A 12,814-nucleotide genomic window follows, 5' to 3' on the forward strand; every position below is an offset into this window, starting at 1 on the left:
TGAAATGGTGATATTCTGGTATATTGGGTTCAACAAGATACACTTTCTTCTTTTTAATGCTATTACTAGAAAATCTAAAATGACATGTGGGACTTACTTTCTATTTCTGTTGGTCGCGGCTGCTCCAGTAGGGGGCTATTCAGGGCCTGGGTTGATCTGCAAAGTAGACAGCTGCAGCTGGCTCTGCAGAACGTTCTGACGTAGCTCACCTGCTCACACCTGTACTCCTTCTAGTGCTCTGAGTGGACATTGGTTTCTTTGTCACCTTGCCATGCAGATCAACTACAAGGCTGTGGGCTCACTGGACCCTAATGCTGACCTCTCCAGTCAGAGGGGAAAAGTGTTCAAGCTCCGGAATGAAACTCACCACCTCTTCGTGGGTCTGTACCCAGGGACCACCTACTCCTTCACCATCAAGGCCAGCACCGCCAAGGGCTTTGGACCCCCGGTTACCACTCGAATTGCCACCAAAATTTCAGGTATCTCTTTTATTTTTAATTTATTTTATTTTATTTTTTCTCATTACTTGTACATGCCAATAGAATGCATTTATACATTTTGATAGCTCATATATAAATAGAGTGTTATCTCTTTGAGCAAGCGAAAAGGAAGAAAACCTGCCCCCTTTTCCTGCCCCATTCCTAATTTTCCTGGGAGTAAAAAGAGACAGAGTCAACTGTCCCCGCACGGTATGTCAACAATGAGGAGGACGCAGTCCCAAGTGGGTTACCATTGCAGCCTTACAAAGGAGACCTAATTGATGAACTTCCTAAAGTGTAAAAATATATATTAAACTAGGTGGCAGTTCACCAGATGACTTGCCACAGGGTCACATTCAATAGTGTGAAGATGTGTGAGGTAGAGAGAGGGGGAAAGCGCACACTTCAAAGTTGGTTTGTAATTTTATTTTCAGAAATATTCTTTTTGCCGTGTCTTGCATGATGGCTCATGAGGCCTCTGATATCAGAATGCATGAATGAATGAATGACTGTGACGGAGCCACAGTGACCCCAGTATACCAGCCGCCATATTGGTCAGGGCTGCCTTCAGCACTAGTCAGCATGGATGAGAACTCCCTTGGAATGACTTTGTTAAGACGACTTTCACTTTTCAGAATCTCGCTGCCATTCAGGGCTAGAAGCACACAGGTTACGCGGGTGGTTTTCAAACACCACGATGTTTTGTAGCTTAATATTCCTACTTATCCTGATCCCATAAGCATTTCCCTGTTGCTGAATTGCTCTCTTTAATGTTCCGTCAAGTGGATGGACGTAATTTAATTAAACATTCCCCTGTGGTTGGATATATTTGGTGCTTCCGTGTTTTTATAAAATAACGCTTCAATAAACATGTTACAAAATAAAGTGTAATTCGTGGGTTCGGATTATAACTTTAGGATTAAATTCAGACATTGAAAATCTGAATTAAAAGGGCCGTGGGTTTTAATAGCTCTTAATATAAATGGCTAAATTACCTTTTCAAAGGATTAGGTTTAGTCACAGTCCTATCAGGTGTGGAGAGGGTCTCATGAAAAAAAAAAAAAAAGAAAAAGTCGGGGAACTAATTCATCAGGGCTTTAATTTGCATTTAAATGCATTTAACCTTGTTGACTTTGCTTTTGCATCTTTATTAAGTACATATAGTATTTCTTGCATGTATCGCTATTCCATGGGGAACTTGGTGATTCTTTAGGGTGACTGCTCACATCACTGCCCTGTTCTCCAGGAAGGAGCCTACAGGCCATTGGGAAGTCAGGGCTTCCTTTGCTAAAAGCGTCTGGTGTGTGACTCTCATCCACCTCCCTCTAGTCACCCGGAGGGTCTTTAAGGATGGCATCAAGGGGAAGTGGTGATTGAGGTTTTGGGAACTGTGCTGGGCCTCACTTCCATCTCTGTTCCCTACCCAGCTCCATCGATGCCTGAGTACGACACAGATACCCCTCTGAATGAGACGGACACCACCATCACTGTGATGCTGAAGCCGGCTCAGTCCCGGGGAGCCCCTGTCAGGTGAGGAGGTTCTTCATTTGGAGTTTGCAGCTTTCCTTCTCAGGACCTCAGTACCATACACAACTCCATTTGAATCACATGACTGGCCACATGCATGGGCAACACAGGCTAGGAGCAAGACTTCCCAAACAGAAGAGGGTCGGCAGTCCCAAGACCAAGTCAGAGGGGCCTCAGAGCCAGGATCATCTCTTCCCACAGTGGAATGTTCAGAGGGAACATGCTAATGGGAACCTGAAGATGGTCAGGGAGAGAACTTTCTGGAGCATCATTATGGTGAATTTAATAGAAGGGGAACCTGGACAGAGTCCCCTGGTGAGATCACAAGACTCACTCTCAGTAAGAGAAAGAGACTTGCTGACATCTCAAAATAAGGTTAGGAACAGGGCGAGACCTAGAGACTGGTTCCTTCTATGGGGTGGAGTGTTGGAGTCCCACAGGGACCTTGCCATTAAGGTTACGCTGCTGATTTTAACAAGAGGGCAGGAGTATGTGGATGCCCACAAAGCCAAAGCATCTCTGAAGTTAAGCTGACCAGTGTCATTCCATGCTGTGAGTAGGGTGGGCATCTCTTTTTAGTGAGCTACACTTTGAACGAGGGCAGCAATATTATCCACAGGTTTTGCTCAGGACTCCAGGAAGCAGGACCAGTCCATTGAAACAAAGCTGTGGACTGCATAGAAGAGCTTTCAGATTGGCACAATTAAGTTCTACAAGCATGCATTGAGCACCCCATGTACCCAGAATGGGAAGTGACACGGGGGACAATAATGATTCATCCAACACACATTTTTATGAATATCCATTCTGTCTCAGGCACTATTTAAGTACTTGGAATACAGTAGAGAACTCGCCATAAATAAGTTAGGTTCTAAAGGAATCCAAACTCTACTTGGAAGGCAGAAACATGAAAACATTATTACCATAAGAACATCCTTATGGAGATACATGCAGGTCACTATGGGCTATCCCAGGAGGTGATGCTGGGGAGTCTCTTCAATGTCGTATGAGATTTCACCCAAGTTTCAAGTGTCCAGCATGGGCAGAGTGGTTGAGAGAGGCAGGTTGCTGCAATGGGGAGCAGCCAGGCCTGGTTAGATTTGCAGTAACATAAAGGTCAGGCTGGAGGGTGGCGTGAGAGTGGGGGCATGTTTGACAGGCTGGAGCTTATATGAGGGCCACAGGGAGCCACTGGAGAATTGCATGCAACAGTGTCACTCTAGGTGTCCCTGGAGGCTAAGAGATCTATCAGGAAAGAGGCTCTTGAGATGGTCCTGGTCTTCATTTTCCAATGCATATCCAGCTTTACCCGAAATTACAGGCAGTAAAACAGATGGAATCAACTGCCAAATTTTGCAAGTTCCTACCTACTCTGAGGACTTTAGACAATGCTTCTCCCCACTAAGAGGAATTTCAGGCCCCGCAACAGGCACAGGTCATGTTTGTGGGCTTCCTACTGCAGTGTTTGGTCTGAGGTTCCACATATTGGTGTCCTAGGGTTGTCCTACCTGTAACAAGCCAAAACAGAGGGTGGCTCTAAGTCAAATCAAGTTATGAATTCCCTGTTTTTCTTCCAGTTACTCTGATGTAGCATTGCCTTGCACCTTATCTGTACATTGTGAGATATTATCTTCATTTTCAGATGAAGAAACTGAGATACCCAATGGCACACAATCACATAGTAGGAAAACTGAGTTTGAATGTGGGATGTCTGGGTGTCAAATCACGGGTCCCATTTTGGCCAGCAATGCTTTACTCCCTTTAAGGGTTCTCTCCTCTTCCACACAGCAGCATTGGTCACTATTTTAAAATCTTAGAAAGCCTCCCAGATGGCAAGAGTACAGCCAGAGAAGAGAAGCAGCTTTCTCAAGATTGCATAGCAAGTTAGCAACTGGCTCACAGCAAAGTTCTGATCTGACCCCAAGTCTATGACCTTTTATAGGAGACCCAGCTATCCAAGCCTATAAATAGATCAGCAAAGGATCCCGATCCCTGGCATCTCACTGTACAGGTTCCTGGTGGGGATGGAGTTAGGCTCGTTCCCCAGTCTTCTGGCTGTGTGTGGGCCATGGAAAGAATGTGAGTTTGGTGGCAGTGAACCTGGATGTAAATCTTGCTCTAACACTGCTGTGTGCACATTAGAAAAAATATTCTCACCCCCCATCTTTCTCTCCCCTTTCCTCTCTCTCAGACTCAGTTCTCCTTCTCTGTAAAGCGAGCACACTATTTCACCTAAGTTGCATAAAACAAGGAGATACTTAGATCCAGGCATCCAGGCATGCCTGACCCCAGAGACCAAGGTCTTTTCCCCACTGCCCCCCATCAAAACAGCCTCTGAGAAGCCCAAACCACATGCATGGGAAGACTTTTCCAGGTCCCACAAACAGAAGCTCTTACCCTTAGTTTGCCCATCTCTTTAACAGGCTCAGGTGCCCTTAGACTACAATAAATGGGGAGAAGAGAGGAGTGGTTGACATGCCCCAGCAGCAATGAGAAATGAAATTGGCAGGGAGCTGGGGAGGGCCACCCTGCCTGTGCAAACACAGGAGCTCAAAAACCAACACACTGCAGCCCCTCACAGTCATGGAGACTCATTAATTGACCTCCCCAAAGTATGTAGTTTTTAGCTTAAAAGTACCTACTAGCTTCTGCTGAGTGAGCAAGCACTTGCTGTGTGCCTGTCGCCATGCATAATGCCATCTACACCTTCACGTTTGGTAGTTGTCTCCTATTTGCAAATACGGACATTGAGATAAACAGAAGCTGCGTGAGTTGGTACAGGCCATGAGACCACCAGGGGTACAGGCAAAATTTCAGCCCAGTTCTGACCCTAACCCTGTGCTCACTTCACTATACCATGCCACCTCCCTCCGAGAAAGGTATGCATGACATATTCTGGTGACATTTCCATCTGAAAAAATTAAATAAAATTAGATTAAAATTAAAGAAATGTCACTGCTCAAAGGGGAAGTGGTTGGTGTCTGGAAATGTCTGGCTGCCTTTCTTCCCAGGACTCTGGATCATGGAGGGTGGGAGCTCACTGTTTCTGGAGTTATTTTCAGACCTTTACATGGGCTTTAGCCAACAAGGGAAGAGACTAACTAATGCCACCCAGCATGACTCTCAGGACAACTGCAGTGACAGAGTGAAAATATCACAGTAGGTTTCAGTTACTTTAGCCTATTTTCACCTTGAACCTCAGGCCCTAGGATGGACATGTGGGGGGCAGTCAGCCATTTAGTTGTTGAACACATACTTACAGAGCACTTGCTAGTCCCCAGGAAGTGAGTGGAGCAATGGGGAGATAGCAGGAAGCAAGACAGACGCATCCCTGCCTTCTTGAGGCTCATCAGCGGTAGGCACGCCGTGAATGGGAGGAGAGGTGGGGCATTAGGCAGATAGGCAAAAAAATAATGAAGTCAGCAGAGCATAAGATGCTGTGGAGCCAGTAGGACAGGGGCTGAATGGGGCCAGTGGGCAGAGAGAGAGATGAATACCACGCAGGGAGGTGGACAGTGTGGAGTCCTGCAGGCTGGGGAGGTGGGAGTGGACAAGAAGAGCAACAGGGACTCTCTGTGATTCCTGGATTTCCAAAAGCTTGCTAGAGGCATTGGGTCAAGGAGGCCTTGAGTCCTGTTTTACAGCTGATAGGAGGAAGTGGCTCTAATATTCTGTAGCACAGTAGGAGACATGGAGTGCACAATTTACTCTAGATTGCAATGTAACTAGAAGAGAAGAATTTGAAGGTTCCCAACAGATAGAACTGATCGATGATTGAGGAGATGGAAATGCTAACACCTTGATGTAATCAGGACACATTATTTATATTGCACTTATGTATATAAGTACAAATATTATATATAAGTTTTTTTTTAAATAAGTGTTTTTAAAAAAGAACTTAACCGTTGATAGTTTCTTTAATTTCTGTACTTCTGAGACTCACTTGCCTGGTGAATAAGCTGGTAGAGAAATACTGTCTCCCTTTCAGAGGAGGAAACTGAAGCTTAAGATGGCAAATGACTGATCCACAGTCACAGGGTGCCTTACACATTAAGTGCTTTGACATAGACCCAGTTTCCTGGCTCAGAGTTCATTGATCATTCCAGAAGGTCTGAGTTCCTCAGGCCTGATTTGTCAAGGGATGACCTGATGGCCTTTGGGAGGGGATGCTGTAAGGTAATAACTCCTCGGGGGTCCTCCGACTCCAGATTCTGTACCTTGTGAACTCCAGGGGTCTCACTCTGCCTGGAGCTACTTGCTCTTAGAAAAACTCACACCTGAACCAGAGCCTGCACCCCCAGGTAAGTCCTTCTTCCACCTGCCCCAAATGCTCACACCCAAACTCCACCTTGGCTCTGCTGCTTGCTGCTCCTCCTTGGAAGCCTCCTGGGTGGGGCTCAGGTACAGCTGAGCAAGCAGGAGGCCAGCAGCACAGCCTGGGAGTTGCTGTGTGGGTCTCCTGCACCCGCATCCCTCCAGCTATCCACCTCCGCAGCTTGGCCTATTTTTTTTTAATACTCTACAATGGAGATTTATTGCTTTTGCATTGCTTTCTCCAGGCCTTCAAAGATTTATTGGTTTTTAAGTGACAGAATCCCAGAATTGCTTAAAAGATCAATCAAATGGTGACTAGAATCTAATATTCAGCTCGAACTAGAACATGCTCAACCTTCTTCCCCCACGCCCCACCTGTCATGCTGATGTATCTGTGGTAACCTTCATGGGAAAGTGACTGGGCCATGAATTAATCACCCATAATGCAGGCCCTGGAGGAAGGCTGGGGGGCAGATTCCAGACCCCAGCTTCTGTGGAGGAGTCCTTTGTTCCCAGTGTCTCCCCTGCCATCCAATCAGCCCTGGACTGGACTTCTCCCCACGACCACTCTCCCGCCTCTGCCAGACCCACCAGGGTGTCCATGCTGATTTGCCTCCGGCCTCTCTTCCTCAGTCCATCCCCCACTGAGCTGCTAGAATGGTCCTTTGGAAGCACAAATTGGATCAAGTTAACTTCCCTGCTTAAAATTCTTAAATGGGTCACTGGTTTTCTATTGCATTAAGTTCAAGCTTCTTAGCATGGAATTCAAGGCGTGTCAGCGTTGGGCTTCAACCTTATTTCCGGATTCATTTAAATTCACTCTGCCCCTTCCTCAGGTTCTCCTCAACAGTGACCTATGTGATTCCTATGACCTATGGTTCTTTCCTGAGCTTCTAATGGTGTTCGGCATTCATTTGTATGTTTTCTTTAGTTCTTATTTGTTTGGGGTTTTGTTTGTTTGTTTGTTTGTTTTGACATGTCTTTCTTAGGCCGTGAGCACCAAGACATCTTGGGGGCTTGGCACTATTGGATGTCTTTTATTTTGAAATATCTAGACTTTAGTAAGCTGAAAACAAACTAAAATCTGGTTACTGACTAGTTCATTCAGCAAATCCATTTTGCCAGCCAGGTAGACACCAGCAGTTAGGGCTATAGAGATGCACATGTGAGACCCTGTCTGCAGTTGCCTCCTACTCTATCATTGAAGACCGTCTGATAGAACTTTCTAAAACAACAAAAATGCCCTTAGTTTGTGTGCTGTGCAGTAGGATTTTCACTGACCACACATGACTCTCAAGCACTCAATACATGGTTACTCCAATTGAGGAACTGATTTTTATTCTTATTTAATTACTTTAAATAAAAGTACTTACTGGTGGCTAGTGACTACCATTTCATTTTTTAACAATTATTTTGTTTTTGATTAACATGTTTTAATTTTATGTATTCTTAGGATTCAGTGTGATATTTGAACACATGTATATAGTATATACTGGTCAAATCCTTGGTCCAACCTTATCTCACACACACACACACACACACACACACACACACACACTTCCCAACCTTCACTTATCACTATTTCACATCAAAGTCGACATTTTCCATCTTCCAGGTGTGAGAGAGAACATGCGGTACTTGCCTCTCTGTGCCTGGTTTATTTCTCTTAATATAATGTCCACTAGTTCCATTCATAGGATTTTATTCTTCCTTGTGACTGAATAATTCTCCATTATATAAATAATATATAAATGCTACATTTTCTGTAACCACTCATCAGCTGATGGGCACCTGGCATGATTCCTTATCTTTGCTATTGTGAATAGTGCCTCAATAAACGTGGGTATGCAGCTATCTCTTTGGCATGCTGATATCATTTCCTTTGACTGTATACCCAGAAGTGGGGCAACTGGATCATATGGTAGAGCTACTTTTAGTTTGCAAGTAACCTCCATACTTTTTCCATAGTGACTATACTAATTTTAATTCCCCCCCAACAGCATATGAGTTCCTTTTCTCTACCTTCCTGCCAGTGCTTGTTATTTTTTATAATAGCTATCCTAAATGGGTTAAGATATTACCTCATTGTAATTTTGATTTGCATTTCTCTGATGGCTCATGATATTGAGCATTTTTCACATATTTGTTGGCCATTTGTATTTCACCTTTTGCAAAGAGTAGTGACTACCATTTTAGATGGTGCAGGTCTATAAGGGAAAACAATTAGAAACAATTAAAATTGCTTGTGAGCAATTTAATTAAAATTACCTGTGCACTTGGTCAGAGGTCAGAGGTTTCCCTGGAGTTCAGTGTGGAGGCATCTGTCAGGAACCTGGTGGGCTGGGAAGCCAGGTTTGCTGGAGGCAGCGTTACCTGAGCCCAGACCAATGGAATGAGGGGGACTGAGAGGAGGAGGGAAGAGTGTGACCCAACAGGAGGAAGTAGTCCATGCACCAGGCAGGGAAGGTGCACAGTGTATTCAGGGAGCCACAAATAGCCCAGTGGACAGGGCCAGAGAGAGGAGAGAAGCCAGGAGTAGGCAGAGCCAGGTAAAGAAGGTCTTCGCTCTGGGTGTGGACTTTGTCCTGCAGTGTGTGTGGAACATTTGGCAGGTGGACGCCCAGGTTTCTGTCATTTCCTGGGTGATCCTGTTTCTGCTCATGTCCTTCTTTCTGCCGAGCATGCCACTCATCACCTCTGAGTATGCCATACGTCCTCTCCAGCATGTACTTCAAATATAGCTACCTCTAGGGTCTCCATCCTGCTGACAGGAACACAACTCCTTCCAGGTCCCCCACCCCACCTTGACCACTCCCTCCCTATCGGGGACTTGCATGTTCAATGGCTACCAGACACTGTGACCTCCTTTTGGAGTGGGACTGGGTCACAGAGGCAGCCCCAAACCTGAGACCCCTACACTCTTCCCACCACAGCTGACTTCCCAGTTGGATATAGTGGATCACGAGAGGCTCCTGGAACCATATCAAACCTTATCCAATGGCCCCACTGGGAGATCTTGCAGTAGGTACTTAATTTTTCTGAGTCTCAAATTGATCGTTGGTGAATGGGAATACTTGCATCATAGATTATTTCAAAAGTCAAATAAACTGAAGTGTGTGGTAGTTCAATGTGCTCCTTGGATTCGATCAAACTATTGAGGCAAGAAGTGACTCTCAGCTGTGGGTGGCCATGGCAGGACCCTCTTCTGAGCCCTGCTGTATGCTGATGCCTGCTGGCTGAATGTCTCCTAACACGCATGTGAACTCTGTCTATAAAGATCTGGCTAGTGCGTGGCACATCAGAGAACCAGTAGCTATCTCCAGGCATGATAAAACCTTCAAATCAGTATTCCCTTAAAAATGGGTCCCTTACTCTGTACAGTGTTGCATACCTGCCAACCCAGAGGCTCAGGAGGCTGAGGCAGGAGGATAACAAGTCCAAAGCCAGACTCAGAAACTTAGCAAGGCCCTAAACAACATAGCAAGACCCTGTCTCAACGTAAAGATGAAAAAGAGCTGGGGATGTGGCTCAGCAGTTAAGCACACCTGCCTCAAACTTTTATACCAGAAAAAGAAAAAAATGTGTCCCTGTATCTGAGCACCTTTCTAAATGACGTGAATCATACACGTGTAGCAAGGCTAGGATTTGTCAACTGCTGAGGCCAGCGAACCAAGGGCTAAGAGCAATACCTTTGGGAGATAATTATCATTGCTCAGATGAGAAGTGAAGGTGACCCAAGGTAGAATAGTTGTGATGATGATGATGGATAAAATTCCTAGTGGTGACACTGGCCTGTCTTTTACAATAACGTCTCTGTGGGATGGGGTGGTGGGTGCAGAGGAAAAGACATGGTGCAGGTTCACTCCAAGTGTCTGTCTTGGCTAGTGGAATGCAGGATGTCCCATTCTCTGAGCAAAGAGATACAGAGGGAAGGAAAATTCTGGGAGGATAGTTCACCCAGGAGAAGCCAATGGCAGCGAAGGTGGTGTGGGATACGAATGGGGAGTTAATAACAAGTAAGAAGAACAGACTGAGACCTAATGTGTGATCTGGGGACCACTGAGGAACCACCAGGGTGATCAGTTAGGACTTGTGGCCTGTTTCCTTGACCTTCTTGAGGCTTGGTGCACAGGGTTCCATAGCTGCAGCATGCAGGACCAGAGGTGTCACTGACTAAACACTAGAAATCAGTGTAACATGGCAAGTGGCTTCTAGAGGTCATTGCAAGTTCTTTTCACTCTCTGATGAGAATCCACGAGTCTTTTGCATTTGACAGGTGCAGCTAGTTAGGACTGCAGATTCTAAAATGCACAGTGATTAGCTACAGTGCAAATTGGAGATCCAGCCAACTTTTAAAGAAGGAAGAAACTTTACTGGGAAGAAAAGCAAACGGTTGCCAAATTTCCTCCAGGATTCCTTTAATAACTGTGAAGCCCTGAGTGGGAGCACATGAAACAATCACAGAAGGGTTTTGCTGGTCTGCGGAGCTGCAGTGAGCAAAATTGGAATCATTACTGTCTGATTCTCAGACACCAGCACATGATGGTGTCCAATTAGGAAGAAGAAATGAAAATTTAGAGGATTTATTAACACGGGGCAGCCTGAGCAGTTTACGAGTCCCTGTCCACATTGGGAGAGATGGAAAACTGCAGCTACATTGAGCCACTCATTCTTCAAACATCATTGGTTTTGCTGGTTCTCTGGGCCACCTTTGCTGGGGCCCAAAGAGAAGGCTATGTGCCCACTTTGTGGGGACGGTGAAATGGGAAGAGATGAGGTACTTCCATGGAAGCTGCAAGAAGATTTGGCTTTATAAATCATTAATACCACTTGTAGCCATGCCCAAGAGCATGCTGGGACTGCATTACACCAGATTGGAAAATATGAGGAACCAAAGACAAGAAGCCACCAAGGATAAGGAATAACGGGATGAATGCTGCCACAGAGCTCTCCTCCATGGGGCTGTCCCACAGTTAACCATGGTGAGCAAAGGAACATGTAATTTTAATTAAAGGGGCAGGTAACTAGAACTGAGGAAACCACTCAAAGAGACAAGGGTGATTCCAGGGCTGTGGCATAGAACTGCAAGCAGAAAAATCATTTAATCTCCCACCGAAACAAATAAAAAAGACTATGTGAGTTATTCATTTGCTTCACTATGGAAAATTGTCTACCAGCCCTATAAATCCTATAAGATCATGACATAGACCTATCTGTGCATAATTAAATTTATTTTTTTTTTAAAAAAGAAAGATGATTCAGGAAAACTAAAGGGAAAACAGGTGAGTCAATTAACTTAGGTGGGTTCTCTTCAACTCTGATGGCATTGCTTGTCCCCTCTGATAAGCCACCACTTCCCCCACCCTTGCCCTGTGGTCCAACAATCCAGCTTACCAAGAATTGGCCCTGATGTTGGAATTCTGGATTATATTACTTAGGCTCAAAGCAAGGAGGGAAAACAGGTGTTGGGGGAAGAATTTTTAAATGGAGCAGTCGACGGAACATGAAGAACAAGAGTGTTCTATTTTGGACTGTCTGCCATCTGGAGGGAAGGAGCCGGGGACTGTTGCTGGCAAGAGGGGAAGGAGAGAGTAGTTGTCATGTTCACCTCCTACCACAGGGACTATTTAAATTCCCAAAGTCTGCAGCACTGGAGAGGCATCTGAACAGGGGTTTTAGATTTGGGAATGATTGGCATCCAGGTGGTATTGGAAGCCAGGAGGCATGGATGACCTTATTCAAGGAGATGTGGAGTAGAAGGGGTAAAGAACAGGACCGAAATCTGTCCCACAGGGAATGGAGAGGGACGAACTGAAGAAGCAGAAGTAAAATCAAGGCAATATAACTTTATTTTAACTTTTATTTGAAAACAAGGAAGTCAAAGGAAGAATTGTTTTTTAAAAAAAGAGAGAAATGGTCAACATTTTGCCTTTTGGTTGTTTCCAAGAAATCCAAGAAGTTTTTGTAGTAGAAAATATGAGGGACATGTGATCCAGGATCATGGGGAAAAGAAGATAGTGATGTTCACAAAAATGTTTGAAAATGGACTAGTTGGTGTAGGCTTGCTCAGAAAAAGAATGTGAAGGTAACGATATTGAGGGACAGGGAAATTTGATGCTGCTGTACCCTTGATCAGTAGATGGGCTGGAAAGAAAAAGTGGTGAGATTTCATACTGCAACCCTTCTGTGGGATAATGTGGCTCTGGGTGGAACCATGTTGACAGTGATAGTGGTGGTCAGATCCTAGTGGACTCAAGGTGAAGGGCATTGGAGCCAAGTGTATTCAGGAACAGGAGGTCATGATGAGGACGGATGGGCTAAGTAGGTGTAGCTTTGTAGTGCTAACCATCCCACCCCAGGGAACCCATGAAATTCCCCGGCAAGATCAACAGCGCCTCTGCAAGATGCCTTCTCCTGGTTCTCACTTATTTTCCAACTTTTTTTTTCCTGCTGACTTCTACTTTCTGTACTGTTTTGGGCCCCATGACAGTTTG

General features: G+C 45.1%; 1 protein-coding gene across 8 annotated transcripts in view; it reads left to right on the forward strand.

Annotated features, from left to right (window-relative positions):
- The window catches only part of Ptprt (protein tyrosine phosphatase receptor type T), a 1,023,334-nt gene that overhangs the window by 743,645 nt on the left and 266,875 nt on the right, over nt 1-12,814 (forward strand). For all 8 annotated transcript variants that reach the window (XM_047539644.1, XM_047539637.1, XM_047539640.1 and 5 more), the window contains exons 10-11: nt 278-479; nt 1,907-2,009. In XM_047539644.1, the coding sequence (XP_047395600.1) occupies nt 278-479; nt 1,907-2,009 (305 nt within the window). The remainder of the gene's footprint in view (nt 1-277; nt 480-1,906; nt 2,010-12,814) is intronic.

Source organism: Sciurus carolinensis, chromosome 2 (assembly GCF_902686445.1).
Source record: "Sciurus carolinensis chromosome 2, mSciCar1.2, whole genome shotgun sequence".
NCBI lineage: Eukaryota > Metazoa > Chordata > Mammalia > Rodentia > Sciuridae > Sciurus > Sciurus carolinensis.